Source organism: Ambystoma mexicanum, chromosome 1p, assembly GCF_040938575.1.
Source record: "Ambystoma mexicanum isolate Mex_15411 chromosome 1p, UKY_AmexF1_1, whole genome shotgun sequence".
Lineage (NCBI taxonomy): Eukaryota > Metazoa > Chordata > Amphibia > Caudata > Ambystomatidae > Ambystoma > Ambystoma mexicanum.
The window spans coordinates 526,629,990-526,647,664 of record NC_090921.1 but is presented as its reverse complement, the minus strand read 5'-3'; the positions used below and the strand labels follow the sequence as shown (position 1 = coordinate 526,647,664).

The 17,675-nt window shown below is 44.1% G+C and overlaps 1 protein-coding gene across 4 annotated transcripts in view; it reads left to right on the top strand.

Moving 5' to 3' along the window:
* Nucleotides 1-17,675, top strand: part of TJP3 (tight junction protein 3) — a 363,200-nt gene that overhangs the window by 281,250 nt on the left and 64,275 nt on the right. For all 4 annotated transcript variants that reach the window (XM_069649428.1, XM_069649427.1, XM_069649425.1 and 1 more), the window contains exons 9-14: nt 202-275; nt 11,461-11,545; nt 13,803-13,959; nt 14,531-14,639; nt 16,159-16,378; nt 17,191-17,384. In XM_069649428.1, the coding sequence (XP_069505529.1) occupies nt 202-275; nt 11,461-11,545; nt 13,803-13,959; nt 14,531-14,639; nt 16,159-16,378; nt 17,191-17,384 (839 nt within the window). The remainder of the gene's footprint in view (nt 1-201; nt 276-11,460; nt 11,546-13,802; nt 13,960-14,530; nt 14,640-16,158; nt 16,379-17,190; nt 17,385-17,675) is intronic.

The following is a 17,675-nucleotide window of genomic DNA, read 5'->3' as shown; positions in this document are numbered from 1 at the left end:
TTTTCTTGCAATTAACTTTGAGTCGTCCCATTGCTGCCGTTTCTCTTTTCCCATTCCCCTAGACTCTTCTGCTGCTAGTTTCTTTTCTGTCTTTCTTGACCCATTTCTCACACTCTCCTGTCAAGACTCTTGTCTTCTCCTGTACAGTATCCTACTGCTTGTCACATTAAAACCCCTACATTTGTCCTTCTGGTTTTGCAGGGAGGTCCGAAGGTACAATGGAAATTCCCCAGACCTGCCACCGGTGGAGGTGAGCCCTGCACCCGCTGCTCATGGTGAGTGAACACTGATCTTGAAATATGGTGGTTGTGGCAATCGGCTAGTAATGTGCCAGAACACTTGGTTTTCTGGGTCTGTTTACACCAGTCCCTGTTGCTAAGTTTCAAGTGCCATGGGTTGCCTCTGCCAGTTTCATTAGCAGTAGATCAGGTAATAGCCACAGTTTTCAGGGTCTCCGAAATTAGATGTTGCCCTAATCTAACCCCTTTGTCTGTAGATGACCTCTTCAGAAAGTGTGCTTTGAAGCAGAATCTTCTGGTGGTTTTCTAAGCCTAGATTTGGAGTGCCAATATATATTTGAATAGGTTGGTGGGTGCAGAATCATTTGAACAGTGTCCTGGATTGAACAGTGTTTCCTGCAGGATGCCGCGAGGGGTTGAAAATGGGAGGTAGACAACTCAGTGAAGTTTTCTCAAACAGATTTTATTAAATTAAAAGGTTGGCTACATGCCTCACTATCCCTACTCTGATAAGGATTTCCCTACCTAATAGAAACTAAAGGAAACACTCTAACAAAGTTTGCCATTTCTAACAATAGTAATTGAATGCCTATTGCAACAATGGTCTCTTCTTAGAACCTGGGTAAATTCCCCTTCCCAGATTTCTGCTTCACAGTTCAGGAAAGGAAAATAGGGAAGTCCTGGTTTGCAACAAAGTTTCAAAACAGTTCTTCTCAGCTTCAATTAGGCAACTGAAAGGTTCTGCCAATACGATAATTTAACAAAGAAAATCAGAAGATTCTTCTTCTTCTGGTATGATTTTTCCTACTTAGATAAAAGACCACTTCTCATTTGATCAACAATAATAATTGCCTTGGGATGATTTGCCACAACTGATACATTCCAAAGAAATACAGCTTCTTAATAACAGCTTTACTCCGCTTTTCTTCAGTAACACAAGCAACATAAATTGTCAGAACCACGCTGTGCCACTTCTTCTACTTTCACCTGGTATTCTCCCATGCCAGGCCTACTACTTCAGTGGTTACCGTTCGGCTATACTCCCCTGCTCGAACAGCGTTTCACAGCAAGGGCTTTTGTGGTTACGGTCAACTGACAAGAGAATTACAACAGCTTCACAGTATTCAACAGTCAGCAGCTTTAACATGTTTAACAACTCTTCAGGGAAAACCAGATTCACATTAGTGCTCGCCAATAATCCTCTGCAAATAATGCTCCTCCCCTTCTGAATATCCTTTTCCAGAACAGGGACAGCCCTTTCGACTGTTGCTCCACTGCAGAAGTAACCAAATACTGACAATAGAAGGGGCTGGTCTGTTTTTCCCTTGGCTTTTGCAATGCAAGTTCCTACCAGCTTTTAACACATGTTGTAAAAAGTATAGGCAACAGGTTTCACAACTGGGAACCTTTCATTAGCCCCCTTCTGCTGTTGGAAATGTCTGCTGGATTGTATTTGCTTTGATGTTAGTCGCGTTTGGCTTGGGAAACACTTGCAGGTATCATTTCGCAACAATATCGCTCCATCGGGTTGCTGGGTTTTCCATGGACTCACATGTTTAAGGTTAATCATTTGGCTTTGTGCTCATCCTCAACCTGGGGAAAACTGAAATCCTAGTCTGTGGGAAAACAGCGCTACTTCCCCAACTGATTCCGTAGCCTCAATCCCTAGGACTCCCACCAGCAACTTCAAACTTGGTAAAAAAAAAAAACCTTGGATGCACATTGAACACAGATTTATCCCTCGCCCAACATACCACCTGCGTATCTAAAACCGGTTTCTTCCATCAACAGATTCTCTGATCCATTTTCCCTTACCTCACCTATCCTCACCGCTTCGGACATCAACTCCATCATCCTGTCCCACTTAGACTACGTAAACTGTCTACACCTAGGTGCACCAGCGTTTCAGCTAAGGAAACTGCATAGAATCCAAAACGTTGAAACACGCCTGCTCATTAACCTACCTCTCAGAGAACACATCAGCCCTACACTGAAACCCCTCCATTGGCTCACGATTGGTCAACGCACTACCTTTAAAGCCATGTGCATCACCCACAGGCCATCCACGACACTGGTCTGGAATTACTTCAAGACAAAATCCTGCGCTACCATCCCTCGGAGTCTCAGATCTCGCACAGCTAGTGGTCTCACTTTATAACTCCTCCAGGATCATCGTTCTCCGTCCAAGCGCAGATCTGGAACTCCCTACCCCTACACATTTGCAATACTGAAAATCACCTAAAATTCAGACAGTCCCATACAATCTGGCTTTTCCCAACATCCTCTTCAACCTCTTCCCCCCCCTCTCTACACTATATAGCGGAACCCAAACGAAACATTCCTATCCAGCAATTACAGCACGGATGTCCTCAGAGTTCGCAGGAGCTCCCCGTTACAAACTATTGCCCCCCCCCATGCACAACAACACTCCTACCCATCAATACCGCAGGGAAGACGGCAGCATTTGCTAAGGCACACCACACTAAACCTTACTCCTCCGAAGAAAAACAATACTTCTACCCACTAAATATCTCACGAATGCCGGCAGCTTTCGCAAAGGCACTCCACAACAAACGTTCACCCTCACAGTTGTCCTCCCTCTCCCCTATCGGCCTCCTCAAACTCCGCACCCTCCCCCCTGCTGGGCTCGTCTTGCTGCACAGACTTACGCTCCAGAGAGACCACAAATAACGAGACCTTGCCGGCCACATTGGGCAAAGAAAAAGAATGCTGCAGCCGAACTACATTAAAGTATACAGTACGTATACCTTACACCAGCTCTGTGAACACAGGCTGCAGGCATGGCCATCCATCCATGCACCATACAATGCAGCTATGGCCGTGCCTTTGCCTTTCCGGTCTAGCAGTGCACATAGCCGTCCACACTGATACCCCTGATGTACCTCGACTACCAACACAAATAAAATTCAGTATAGCTGGGCACACATCGAATCTTCAGCAATAAAACTATCCTAATCCACCAACAGCGCCCACTCACATGCCTGACCTCTGGGCATCATCCAGTAATCGTACTGGAGCCTAACCAGCCACCTAAGTCCTAAGCTGGCGAAAATACACACAAGCATCTCTTAATCTAAACTCTTAGAACCTCCTACACATTGACTGCAGTCATCGAGGGCGGTCCAACCACAAAGCGCATTAAGGCCATACACATGGGGAAGGAGCGCTAACGAATACAATACGATACAATATAAGACTTTTGCTGCTGCTCAATAGTTCGGTATTCAGAATTGCTTGGGAAAGTACTTTCACGCTTACTCGAGTGCTGCGTTTGCTGCTTTTCAATGTTTTGGAATTAGTTACCTTCAGGGCCACATTCACTCATACGCGAGTCCTGCTCTCTTTCTAAATGCCTGCCTTGGATACGGACCAGCAGCTGGCCTCTGCCGCACTGTGTCCATGGCATCCTTCATCTCCTCCAGGGTCTGTCTGGGCTGCCAGCACAAACCACACTGCTTCTGCTGGTTTTTCTCACTCTGCCTCTCACCAATGGGCTGCATTTGAGAGGGCATTGTAAGCCTGTCGGTCTCCCTCAGGTGTGGGTAATTTCCATTAATGATCTGACCACTCCTGCAATATTATACCTTGTTGGTCCTCTTCTTCGTCACAGTACTTAAAGAATTATGGGACTTGAAGTCCCTAATGGAAAAGTTAGTCGAGTTTTACTTTAAAGCCCAAGTCTGTTCTTTATATTCTAAAAAGGAATCTTATAAGATTAGTTACCAGACCTGATTGGAAATGGGAGGTTAGTTTTTTTTGGTCGCTATTATTCCCAGGTTTCCTTTCACTGTACATTTATGGAGGTCTTTAGCTTTACAAGTCTCTACCATTTTGGACAACTTTATATTTCTGCCAAGGCCCAGGAGTTTGTGATTGTTTTCACCCATATTCATATGTGGATCTTGTTGAACAAAAGGATGATTATTGCAAGCCTTTACATACTTTGTCTTCCTCTAGGGAGGGTGTTTCCTCAATGCCAAATACTGTGTCTCATCCCACAGAGTTCTCTCGCTCCCCTGGACCTTTTCTCCTACCAGGTGGTCCTCCCTCAGAACACCTCCCCCAAGGTCAGGATCAGGAAGTACCTGCTTTTCCGTGGCCACCTGGGAGGAGACTTTGGGCAGGGGTTTAGTGAGGAGTCCATAGGATTCATCACAGCGCATTGTTCAGTGTTACTTCATTGGACTGCAGTTGCATGTGGTCCCTCTAACTAAGATTTCCCATTGCCCCTATTGCCATTCATTATCCTATGATTTATACATCTTAAAATGTGGTATCGTTGTAATTCATTTGTTTCCCCGTATAACATGGCTATTTCTGTACCTTCAATCGTAGTTCAGTTTTTGCAGGACTTTCTCAGCTAAATCATCCCCAATCTTCTGGAATAGTCCAGAGTTCCACTCTCCCGATTAGAAAATACTTAGAAGTTAAGTTATAAAGTCAAGAATTCGGTGTACTCCCAGATCCTGTCACCTTCTACGTTTTTAAAGTAAGAGAAGGGACCGGAGCATATAGCCAAGCAGCTTGTGATTTGAAAACAAATGGATACATTGACATACCCTCTTTTGATGGCACATCCCTTGCATATGCTTTTCACCCCACCTTTCAGCCCCTTCTCCGCGAACTGAGAAGGAGCATAAAACCAAGCAGTTCACTTTTGGTAAGACACCTATATTATTTTTCACAGTTTTACATTGTTCTCCTCCCTGCCAGTTATACTCTGTGGGACTCATTTAGACACTGCACCACATATGAAACAGTTCCTGTGGAGTCAGACCCATACACACTATATCTACTGTATTTGGGTCCAGATTAGGTCTTGCTTAAATGCATGCTGTATAATGTGTATTCTCTTTGTGCAAGTTTGAGAGAGGTGTTTCTCTGAGTTCCTACACAGGAATTAAACAAATGTATTGAAGAAAGTTAGTAGATCATTTTTTTTCTTAGGCACCACCGTTGGGGAAACTCTTTTCAGAGAGTCAACTGACTGGGTTGAGTTCTCTTAACCCTTTCACTGAAGTCCGATACCAGCCCATCACCTGGTGGTCTATCAAAATCTTATACCAGGAGAAATCAAGAGGCACCACTCTACTGAACTGCACTGGCTTCTACCCTGAGGGCAAGGACAGACCTCTAGAAGCACTACATACTATACTGAAAGATTCCCACTGGGTGCCGTATACAAGATCATTTGTGCAAGACCAGGGATAAGCCCGAAGCTATATCCACTAAGGTACATGGAGACGAAGCCACAACAGTAGAACTGTCACGCTTCTTGCACTGATCTACCCGCACTGCCTTCCAAGAGCACAAATGCGCAATGATTCCTTCTAGGGTTTGAGACAATGTCTTCTGACTCTTTATAATAAGTGTATAAAAATGTACTCAGACCTAGTGAACCAATGCCAAATAAGAATTCTCAAACATTGGCTGATTTGGGAAAGGTTGCTAACCTTTAGGCAAGGAATATGGTTGTTTCTCCATCAGGAGTGGGCACTGTGGGAGTGCTCCTCTTTTCCACCAGTCTGTTTTGCATCATCTCTGTACTCCACGTTGCACACGCTCATGGAACAGACAGTGTGCAGAGGCTCAATAGCGGCTTTCCTTACCCAAGCTCTGGCAACATATCCAGTTCCAGTGGCAAAGGTCTGATAACCGCAGCAGCAGGAGACCATTTTTTAAAATGTAAGCAATTCTTTGCAGTCTGACAAGGTGGTACTTTAAGAACATCACCTTAGAGGTCATGCCTACTCTGTCCAATCCTCCTGTGCCAAGATCAGCTTCTGCGCCTCCTCTGCAGCTGCCGCCACCACCAAATTCGGTTTCACAATCCCAAGAATCACCAAGTACTCGAGAGCAATATAAAGATCCTTCTCCAACACCAGTGCAATCATTGCCTAGGCCCAGGACGTTGGCAGGTAGTGAATTTGAGGGATGGACTCGAGAGGAGGAACCACAGACTGGAGGCAGCAATAACGTGGATGGCGACTGGGGTCATCCTCCATGTAAGCAGAAAATGATAGTATTCTGGTGGAGATAGTCCTTATACCACTTCACATCAAGACCTGGCCCTGTCGAAAAAGTTCTGGTGGCTGTGCTACAGGGATTGCAATGTGTCTTGGAACCCATTGCAAACAAGATGTCCTTTAGGAGGCAATGAAAATGCTGTATGCACCTCACTGTGCCCCTACAATCAGTTGGCTGGACAGCAATCTCTGGCTACATCCTGGGGAGTAAGTATGCCTCGAGTCTAAACCTCTGGCCGAATCGGCCTGCCTCAGTAGTATCAGCAGTGGCCCAATCAGTATGCCCTACAACCTCTTATTCTTCTTCCTCTGATACCCTGTGTAAAAGGACAGATATTGCCAACATGGTGTATCTCAACTGTGCCATGCAATTAAGGCAGGCAACTTCAGATGCAATCTTGGTAGCAAGCAGCTTTAAATTGTGGCTACGTACCACCTTAAAGAGAAGCCTTTCAATCTGAGCTGACATCCGTGAAGGAAATTGCCATGGATATCCTTTAGTCCTTGGCAGGCCATGTTGACACAGCAGCAAGCAGGATGTACCTGTGTTTTCTCCAAGATAATGGGGGTGATTAATTCATGCTTCTCCTGTAGAAGGACAGTCCAGATAAGTACCGCTCTCTGCTGCAACGTCCAATGTTTCACCTTGGTGGATGTGTGCTGTCCATTTAGCTGAACCCTACCATAGTGAAGATGCATATTATGATTTTCTGAACCTGCAGGAGTGCTGTCCTTGAACCACACGATAGTCGTACACCTGATGACAACACTGCAACTAAGATAAGAAATAATTGTTTGTCGGATTTACTGACGTCATCGGTGGTTGTTGCAATTACCCAGGATGTGACATCCATGCTCTTTGCATATTTCACCTCTGTTCAAACAGATTGCCTCATCCAAGCCTACGATTCACCAACGGCAGCCCTCTCCTTCCTGTTTATTGTGGATCTAGAGTGTACAGTTGTCCTTTCAGGTAATTACAGGACATCAGTTCTAAACCTGATGTAATGCAAAATGGGGGCTTATTTCCTTTCATAGATTGTTTTCCCAGATCGACAATTACAATCTCCTTGGCCTGATCTCATACCGTGTTATGGTGATACGAGATGTCATGCTACATGCAAGGTATTTTTCAGGGGTTCTTCAGGTAATTTCTCAACAAATTGAGGCCAACAAACCAAGCCACAATTGGTATTGGTTAGAACTCTGGTGGAGTTAATAACAGGGAAATTGGGGGCTTGAGTGGGGAGCCCCCTCCAATTTAAAAAAAACTAATTTCGATGAATATTTTCGACAGATTTCTTTCAGGAAAGCAGCCATTGAAAAAAAACTGTCAGTAAAATGACATAGAACCCTAACAACACCACCACAGCGACGTTCCATTTAACATAAGGGGAAACTGATTACCCAAATTGTTCAAATGGGCACAGAAACTATACTCTCACAATGTTTGACTCTTACTAGTGGTGCTCCCAGAAAGACCTGATTCTGAGTAGCCATGAGTAGACATGATTACAGCTAGGTTTAACACATTTCTGCCCCCAAAAATCCATCTAGGTTCGACACATTGCCACACACAAACACATTTCCTACCCACAAAAAATACAGCCATGTTGAACACATTTTCCAATCCCCGAAATCCGTCTAAGCGCAACTCATGTCCTACCCCTAATACAGCTAAGTGCAACACATTTCCCATCCCCCAAAATTCCATCTATGTGCAACACATCACCCCCCAGAAATCCATCTAAATGTGACACATCTCCACCCCCAGAAATTGATCTAAGTGCAACAAATTTCCGATCCCCCGAATACAGCTAAGTGCGACACATCGCCACCTCCAAAGATCCATCGATGTGCAACACATTTCCCACCCCCAAAATACAGCTAAGCGCAACACATTTCCTACCCGCAAATACAGCAAAGTGCGACGCATCTCCACCCCCAGAAATTCATCCAAGTGCAACACACAGATGACTCCTAATAATCCATCAAGCTATATGTTAAATGTTATAGGTATTTGTACCGCGCACTGTCACCAACAGAATTGGTCCCCTGGCGCTCTGGCAGATCTGTAAACGAAAAGGTGGGATGGGTTAGTAAGGTGAAGAGGGAGTAGGATAGTGAGAGGAGTGGTGTTCTGTTGGCAGCTTCAACTCGGTAGACACCGAGTGCTGAGCTTTGGTTCGGTATTGGATCGGTGTCAGTCCGCGTGTGCTGTTGCTCCAGCATATGTGTTGTTGCAGTGTTGTGAAGTGCGTGCGGCTTGTTGTGCGAGAGATGGTTGTGTGAGTTTTTTGAGTGAGATAGGTATGCAGAGTTTGAGCTTATATTGGTTAGTGGGTTACCTTTAGAATGCTAATTAACATTCACAGTTTTGTCTAAATGGGGCCCTAGTTGACCTTTACGATCCTATCTAGATGCGGTGTCTGTTAATGTTTAGAATTCTATCTGGGTGTGGGTGTGCTAACATTCACATTCTTATCTAGATGTGGCACAGGCTAGTGTTCACAGTTCTAAGTGTGGCACAAATGCTAACATTCAAGTTTCATCTAGGCGCGGGCATGCTATCCTTCAATCAAAATCCTTTCTGGGTGCTGCGCATGCTAATGTTCACAATTCTATCTTAGTGTGGACAAGCTAACATTCACAACTCTATCCAAGTGTGGAAATGCTAATATTCTCAATTCTGTGTGTGTGGACATGCTAATATTCCCAACTCGATCTATGTGCGGGCATGCTAACATTCAAAGTCCCATCTAGATGCGATGCAGGCTAATAGGAGTATATAGGAGTCGAAGCAGGTAATCCACACAGTGTTATAATATGATGGCTGTAATGTAGAAGTGGCAGGGTTGTAATTGAGCACAGTAATGGCTGTGTTCACCGCACGTGCCACATTATCTTAGTTGTAGCTGTAGGGTGCTTTGTTGGTCATCCATGGGCGAACAGGGACTAACAGGGAGTGGAGTTACCCATAAGGGAGCTGCCGTTTGCCGGGCAAGGCTGTCCTGGGGAGGTTCCTGAAGTGAAAACGTTATTGCTGGAGGGGGAGTGGACTGATGCGGACATGGGAGGCTGGGGATTCTGTAAAAGAAAGGGATAAAACAGAGGGCACGGGAAAACTTTGGGGCAGAGAGAAGGCAGGAAGAACACTCACCCGATATGTTGCTCGCAGGCCCTGGGAAAGTGCACTGTACAGCTAAATGCAAGTAATTAATAAGATGTATGCAGTGCAAGCAACCTCGGGAGACCTGCAAAGAGCTATGATGACTGGTTGCAATGAGTGTCCACATGATCAGGTAGCTATCTTTGATTGGCGAACAAAGGAGCAGGTCCTGTATGGCTTCAGTTGGAACTAGAAGGCTGAAAAAGCAGAAGCAGGTGTCTTGTAGCAGATGTTGAAGATCGTCCAAGTTCAAGCGATGCACTCAGTAAGGGTACTGCAGCAGCCAGGTAGCTCTAGAGAGAGCTAGTCAGTCCACGGACACTTCTGAAGGCTCAGCATGCACAGATCCTTGAGCAGCGGTCAAGACTGGTTGTTCTCACTGGCCCACGGTTCGAAGCACCAACGACAGCCTTGAGATCAGGACAAATGCTGGACTTCAACAGGACTTGGCTGGAGGCAATGCTAGTTAGCTGCGGTGGGCGTCAGTGGGCTGAACTTTTTTATAGGAGTATTGGTGCCAATGATGATCTGTTGAATAGATATAGGAGTCTTATTTTGCATGATCTGGAATGGAAGCTCGCCTAGGTTCACCACTGTTAAGGATCTGCACCATTCAAACTGGCAGTAGCTAGCCAATCATGGATAGCCTCTGGTCACACAATCTGCCCAGCAACAGGCACTTAGGGTAGGATGTGGACTGGAACAGACAGTCTCTGCCACCACACATGGCAACGCACCCACACAACCACTTTTCCAGGGAAACCTGGAGCTTGTCTCACAAAAGGGCATTCCATAAATGGTGATTCTGGACCCAAGAGGGACAGGAAGAAGACTAAATAACATGGCAAAGGCAAACATCTCATGGCCCAGCCATTTTAGAGTGCTACCCACTTTTAGTAGCCATTTGCGGTAAATGCAAAGGTGCACAAGTAAAAAGTTCAAAACATTGTAGATAAATAGCCGCTGCCACCAGCCCTGATCACATTACATTTGGAACTACAAAGTTACAAAAGAAAATGTTATAAGGATACACAGTATCCTAACCCCAATTAACTTTAAAGTGATGTGTGCAGCTTTAAGAATGCAAACAATTCACTAAGGGAGATATAGTCTCCCAGTACTGATAGTCTTAAGGACTCATCAGTGGCCATACAAGAATGAGCAAAAAGGCAAGGGAAGTGAAGCAGAAGGCTTTACATGCCTGCAGAATGGCAGGTTGGAAGTCAAAACAAAGCAAAAAGAAAGTGTGTTCAATAGAAGTTTAAGGGAGGAAAGCATAAAAAGAAATTCTTTCCTAACCTGGCGTCACTCACTATAGTCCCTTTTCTTCTGCATGGTCACCCAACCATCTCCATATAAGAACTTGTTAAGAAGTGTGCCCTTAAAAAGTCTGGCTAGTGGATCCAGGAGCATGGTTGAGCGAGGGACTATCAAGGAGCATGTTGGCACATGTTATATTTTCAAATCACACAACGGCTTTGTTATACACTCAAAGGTCCATTCCCTTGGCAAGAGATCGAGCCAGGAGTATAGAGGAAAGAGGACTATGGACCAGAACTATAGGCGTCACTATGATTTGTAACTTGTTCAATGCTACTCCTAGTCCTGTTATTGGTTGAAATGTCATTCAGTGCTAGTATCGTTCGTTGATATTTTATTTGAGCTTTCATTGGCCTACCCAATAGTTTTCAACATGATCATATTCTCCTGTGAATGTCATTTTATTGGACATTTTGTCTTTTATGCTCACTGGAGAAGATTTGAAATCCCTGACTGGCTGCTGCGATTCATAGTCTACCAGGCCATTCCTATGATTCATGAAGTGAACCCTAGTGCCAGTTTATTCAAAGTAAAATAATTGACACATGTTTTTCAAGTGTTGGTGTCTGGTGCTTGTCTTATGGATGTCTTGCGTTTTGAGAAGGGATGCCATTGCATGCAGAGAACCCTATCGCCAGTCTTGTGATCACCTGCCATTTTACTTGTGAATTTGTCTTCTTTTCAGATCACAGAGTATTGGCTGAGCCGGTCACGTACAGTGAACAGTACGGATCATCCAATGCCATGGGGACCGAGGAACACTCTTCCGGGTATGGTGAGAACTAAAATCACCTTTGTTGATGCCAGCCTCATGTCCTCTGCCACTCTTCTGCTGAACCCTGTTATTATCGACCCCTCTGTCGTACGCTATTTTGTCTACCCACAGATTCCAAGGTCTGTTAATTCAATAACCCACTTCCCCAGGTGTCTTGGCCATTTTCACTGCAGCCCCCTCCTATTATGTTGCTGCTGCTCCCATCAATTGCATATCCAGCTCTGTAGTGACTGTATTACAAAAAGAACAGAGAAACATACATTGACCTCTCCTCCTTTTGTTATAGTGATTTTAAAAAATAGTGTATTCGTGCACCTTACAGCTTGCTAATTTTGGTGTACAGCCAAAACTCCAAATATTTCTTAATGAAAAATGTCATTTTAATATTTGTTGTTTGTCCAACACATATGCATTTCTTCTGATTTATACAATATAAAAAACCAACATACATTCATTCATACAGGTTAAGTGCAAAACAGGGGGTTAGTAAAAGTGTTTATTCCTACAGCACAGTCCATTTTCAGTGCTTGCTATTGCAAGACTCTACAGGGTGTATCCACCACGGTTTTTGTAGATAGATAATTAGGCCTTTATAAGGACAGTAGTTGATTCTCAGAAATTCATGAAACAATCATCCAGCCCCTCGGCTACTTAATTAGGTCGCCTATCCTCTAATAAGGGGAGTTTGGCTAGTCTTTATAGCTGCATAATTGATCCTGATTCTTATTACACACTTGTTTGCTTCCAAAGCCTTTTTACCGGCAGCATCTGCTGGTCACACTGCTTCAGGTTTTCAAATGGAACCCATTCACCGGAGCCCTCTATGGGAGCATAAACACAACTCTGCTACTTTAGAGATGTAATGGAGTAGCCCAGGGGCTGGATGATTTTGTTCATGAATTTTTGGGAATCAATACTGTCCTGACGAAGGCCCAATTATCTACAAAAACCGTGGTGGATGAACAGATTTTTTATGAAGGGACGAAACGCATGAGTGTCGACATTGTTTATTATCAGATTGTTTTTTAAATTTGGTCACAGAAACAGAGATTCAAGGGAAGTTAATATATGATGATATACAAAGAATGACTAGGAAATTAGTGTTTTTTGTAAACATCTACTATACCAATATAAATAATTGCACCTCATGTCAAGAACATCACTAAGAATTGTGATATATATCATACTCCCTGTAGAGTAAGCACTGAAAATTGATTGTACTATACGAATAAGAACTTTTACTAACTGTTTTGCACTTAACCTGTATGAATTTTGTTTTGTTATAATGAAGAAGTATATGTTGAACAAACAACACATATTACATTGACATATTTTTCTCTAAGAAATGTTTGGCGTTTTCACTGTACGGCAAAAGTAGGAAGTAGCTGTAATGTTCACAAATACACTAATATTTTTTTGAAATCACGATAACAAAAGGAGTAGAGGGTAGTCTGTTGCTGTTATTTTGGCATTATGAATTCCACTTTGGAGACAAACCACCCATAACAAAAATAGAAGGGACAGACTTCTTGGTGAACAAGTGACTGCATTACATGCAGCTCTGCTACACATCCAGTGCTGTACTCAACTCTCATTCATCCAGGTCTAACCTTGAAGGTATTGCCCATCCTCCATCTTGACTTATTGGAACGGCCCCCTCCTTCGTGTAATAATTCTTTCAATGCTGCTACGATCTCTGTTTCATTGCCCTCCACCTCTGTTTTTATTGCACCCTGATGGCACAACACTGCTTTCTTTCACAGCTATGTATAAATGTGCTGTCACAGCTCCCCTTATTTCCAGGTTTTACTGTTGCCGCTGTCAAATCAAATGTTGGATGTCCCTACCTTCCTCCACACATGGTGTATTGCTGTTGTCTGAGCTTCTTTTGCTTTGGGTTCTGTCCTCATCAAAGCTGCTTGTTTGTGCTGCTCCCGGTCTCCTAGTGTCACTATAAATCCTCTGTGTTGTCTCCATTCTCCCATGTAACGTTACCACTATCTTCTCCCACCCTCATCTAAACCTGCTGTACCCATCTTCCCCGGTTGAATACTGTTCTCTCTGACTGTCCCATGGGACCTTGTCACTTTCTTTTTACCCCCATCTAGCCCCCACACCATCCAACCCCCTTCATGTAGCCCTGCTCTCACTGCCCCTCCCAATCCCTTCTTTTCACTGCCCCTTGTTTCCCTCTTGGAACCCTGTTGCCACTTTCCTGTTCTTTAAGAAGCTTCTTTTCATACATGTCCTAGGTACAGCCCTGATGCTCGGCTTGTGCAGTTTACCAAGGAAGGCAGCATCGGACTTCGGCTAGCAGGAGGTAATGATGTGGGCATTTTTGTGGCCTCCGTACAACCGAATAGTCCTGCTGCCCGAGAAGGATTGAAAGAAGGAGACCAGATACTTCAGGTACTTTCCCAAACTCTATGAATAAGACACTGTGGACCTGATTCACAGAAACATTTTATCATGGTGCAATCCCATAGGAAAACGTTGTGTGAATCGGGCCCTGTGTGTCCTGGATGGTAGGCTTAAGCAGTATGACACAAGAGGATTCCTGGCATTCAACATTCTGTATTTCCCTCTGAAGCCCGCAAAGGTAGTTTTGCTGCCCACACGATTGCGCTCAGCCTTTAACTTCAGAGAGCAAACTGACAGTGGAACATCAACAGCGTCTACTTACTCAGTAGGAGATTGCATCATCTCGGGCTATAGTGGCAGTGCAGTAACCAAGGCAGACACAGAGAAACGCCCATATTTCTCCACTTTGGAATGGAGTGAGATGGGGGACAATGGGAATTCCAGATGCATCCTTCCCATATAAAGCAACCCCAAACCACTTGGAATGGTAGTCTAGACTTTGTACAGAAAAGATGCAATGATTGTAACTCTGGACTGGGCTTTTTGGAGACTTTTGAAAGGGCTTCATCAGCCGATTTCTCATTGCTGAATTTGTAAACCTTGTCCCTCCCTTTGTCAGGTGAATGAGACCAGTTTTCAGAATGTGACGCGTGAGGAGGCTGTCCAGTACTTGATGCAGCTTCCACAGTACCAGGAGATCATGTTCCTAACTCAGGGCAAACAGGACAGTAAGTGGGGTTCTTCCTGCCTGCTTTCTTCGAAACAAAATTATGTAAAGACACATGATTCAGTTAACTGTCTGTTCCCCATTGCTGCTGTCAGAAAAAACATGTGCACACTGCTAGTTACTGTGCTACTCACACAGTGCACATACATGAAGTTGGTTATGATAGATCTGGTATTGGTTGTTAGTATGACCTTGGTAATGCGACTTTATTTGGGGGAAAAAGTAGTCAAAAGGAGGCTGGGTTTTTACCTGTTTCTTTAGTACTAATTTAAATGCATTGCTGGCTCTGTGTTGGGAGGTGCCTGGATGCTGTGGCGTTTTGTTTGATCTTGACTCTTTTATTTCATGTAAAATATGCCTCTAGGCCTGTGGTGTGGTGTTGGGTCCTACACTGTTGAGAGCGTTCATTCTGTTGTTTTGGTGTGGTGTTGGTTGTATGGGTGATGTTCATGCAGGTTCTACATATTTAATTGGCTAGATTAATGCGGCTTTTAGATCTTTAATTGCATTAGATTTAGTATTCTCTTTTTCAGTGACCCATTTATTATTTTGGGTGCTATGGGTAGATTGCAAACTGTTGGATTTGATCTGGTCATGTGCTGTGATTGGAAGTCTTGGTGCTCGGGAGTATGATCAGGGTTTTCTCTTATCTTTTTAAATTGTATTTGGATTTGATTCTCTGCTCTTATGTGACCTAATGTTTGGGTTTGGTATGATCCTGGCAGTGGTGTTGGGATTATAGCTCTGTGCTTTGTAGAGTATTGCTAATGTGGGCTTTGTCATTGTTTCATCTCAATTCATGGATTTGGTTCTTTACATACTCTGGTCTTTGTCCTGTGAGGTCTGATGTACTTTATTTCTGGTGGTATGTTTATTTTCACAGTTTAGATTTCTGTTTTTGTTTGGTCTGGTCTGTTAATGTGATGGTTTCGGTGCTCTTTTGTCTGTTGTCAAAAGGGGTTTAGTGATAAAATAGTTTGAAACTAACTCATGAGCCTGATATTTGTCAATGTATTATAATTGATCCTAATTCTTCTTAATGTTTCAATTCTAGAACAAAAAGCAATTAACTTGTGTAGAACGCTATGAAATGCAGAACAGTCTGTTAGTCAATCAATTGATCACGTCCTATTATACAGCCATATTCATCAGCTATACAGCCAACACGTGTTTCGATCTATTCTTTTTCAGGTCTTCCTCAGGGATTGGGTCACTCCTGAACTACACTTTTGCAGCCAATTGATCTTTCAATTAATTGATAATTTTCAGCAATCCATTTAGAGCGCGTAGGGAAGTACCAAGCCGAGCAGTTGATTAGATTATATGCAAAAGGGGTTTAGTCATGATTTTGTGTGTTGTGGAGTTTGGTCTATTTAAGGATGGTGGGCTTGGGCTTGGCGGAGGATTATGTACTTGTGTACTCAAGATTGTGTACTTGAACTCTTTTTGTTGTGGGTTGTGAAGGGAACTGTTGTAGTGCAATAAACTCCTTTTCCAGTGTTTCTCTCTATCTCGTGCAGTTTACAAGAAGATGGTGAAGTCTAATGTGGGGGACTCCTTTCACATTCGCACACACTTCGACCATGAGGCAGATGCACCCTCTGGCCTGAGCTTCACCCGGGGTGAGGTCTTCCATGTGGTGGACACGATGTACCATGGGAAAGTGGGCAGCTGGCTGGCCATCCGCCTGGGGCAGGACCTGCAAGCGCTGGACAAAGGCATTATCCCCAATGGGATTAGGTATGATCCAAGGCGTTGATGCATGTTAAGTGAGGAAGACACTGGGGAAAGACAGTTCTGTATTCAAAATGCAGAGGAGGCTTAAACATTAAGATCTCATATTCAATGGCGGTGGTTTGTAAAGGTAACCACCTAAAGTTAAGGAGGCATCTCATCACAAAAAATGTGGTGGATTCGTGAAATATGCCCCAGCTGGGCTGATGTTGGTGGTCAAAGTTGAGAATTAATTTTAGTGAGGCTTGGGATAGATGCAGAGGTTCCATGCTGCTGAGGAAAGGGGGTGGCACTGTTTACCAGTGTTTACTAAGTGGGTGGTAGGATGCAGAATTAGCAAAGAAGTTAAAAGCCCTTTCCAATGCACTGTCTTGAGTGCAATAAAGGAGAACCAAGAATGCAATTATGGAGAGTTTGCTTGTTGTGGTCTCTTAGGAGAAAATCATAAAATCATCCAATGTTCTGGTGGGTAAGAACATGACTGACTGGTTGCCCTATCTTGTGATCTCTTACCCTTGGGGGTCCTCGATTCTGTAATACACCTGCGCTACAGGTAGCAGGTCGAGCTGGAGTAGTCTGGCCTTCAGGAAGACCAGCTAACCTGAAGAAACGTCTGGTGTGGTGTTGACTGATGTTTATAAGACTATGAAGGTGGGGGCCAGCATAGGGTGGGGTCCTCGCATTGGAACATGGAGTACACAAGTACTACATGTACAGCAAGTGAAGATTGAAACCAAGGCATGTCTGTCTAGGTTTTGCAACTTACCTCTTGCAGACTCTCATAATTACAATCCTCTTCTGTCATCTTGTCTTTTCAGGGCCGAGCAGATGGCAAGCTTGGAATCTGTCCAGAAACCCAGCCTGTCGTCATCTTCTGGACCGAGGGCTGAGTTCTGGAAACTGAGAGGCCTGCGTGGTGCCAAGAAGAACTTGCGCAAAAGTCGAGAGGACCTTGCAGCACTCACCACAAAGGCAAACTACCCTCCATATGAGAAGGTGGTGCTGAGAGAAGGTGTGTAGCTTTAAAACATAGGCCATTCCTAAACACTGCTTACCTATTCCCCATCCGTTTGCGTTCCCGATAGCCTAGGTGTTGGCTTTCGAGATTTTAGGAACCCAATGAACAATCTGTCTTTTAAAGCTAGTCCTATCTTGCTGCATTAGTTCTCTTGTAGAAGACCCCACTGTGCAGCCACCAAGAGCTATTTGAGATTTGCTTCACGCCATGCTCTCATTGACTCTGTATTGCTGCTGCATCAGGGACTCCTTATCCTTTCAGACCGTAGCCACAAATTCATATTAT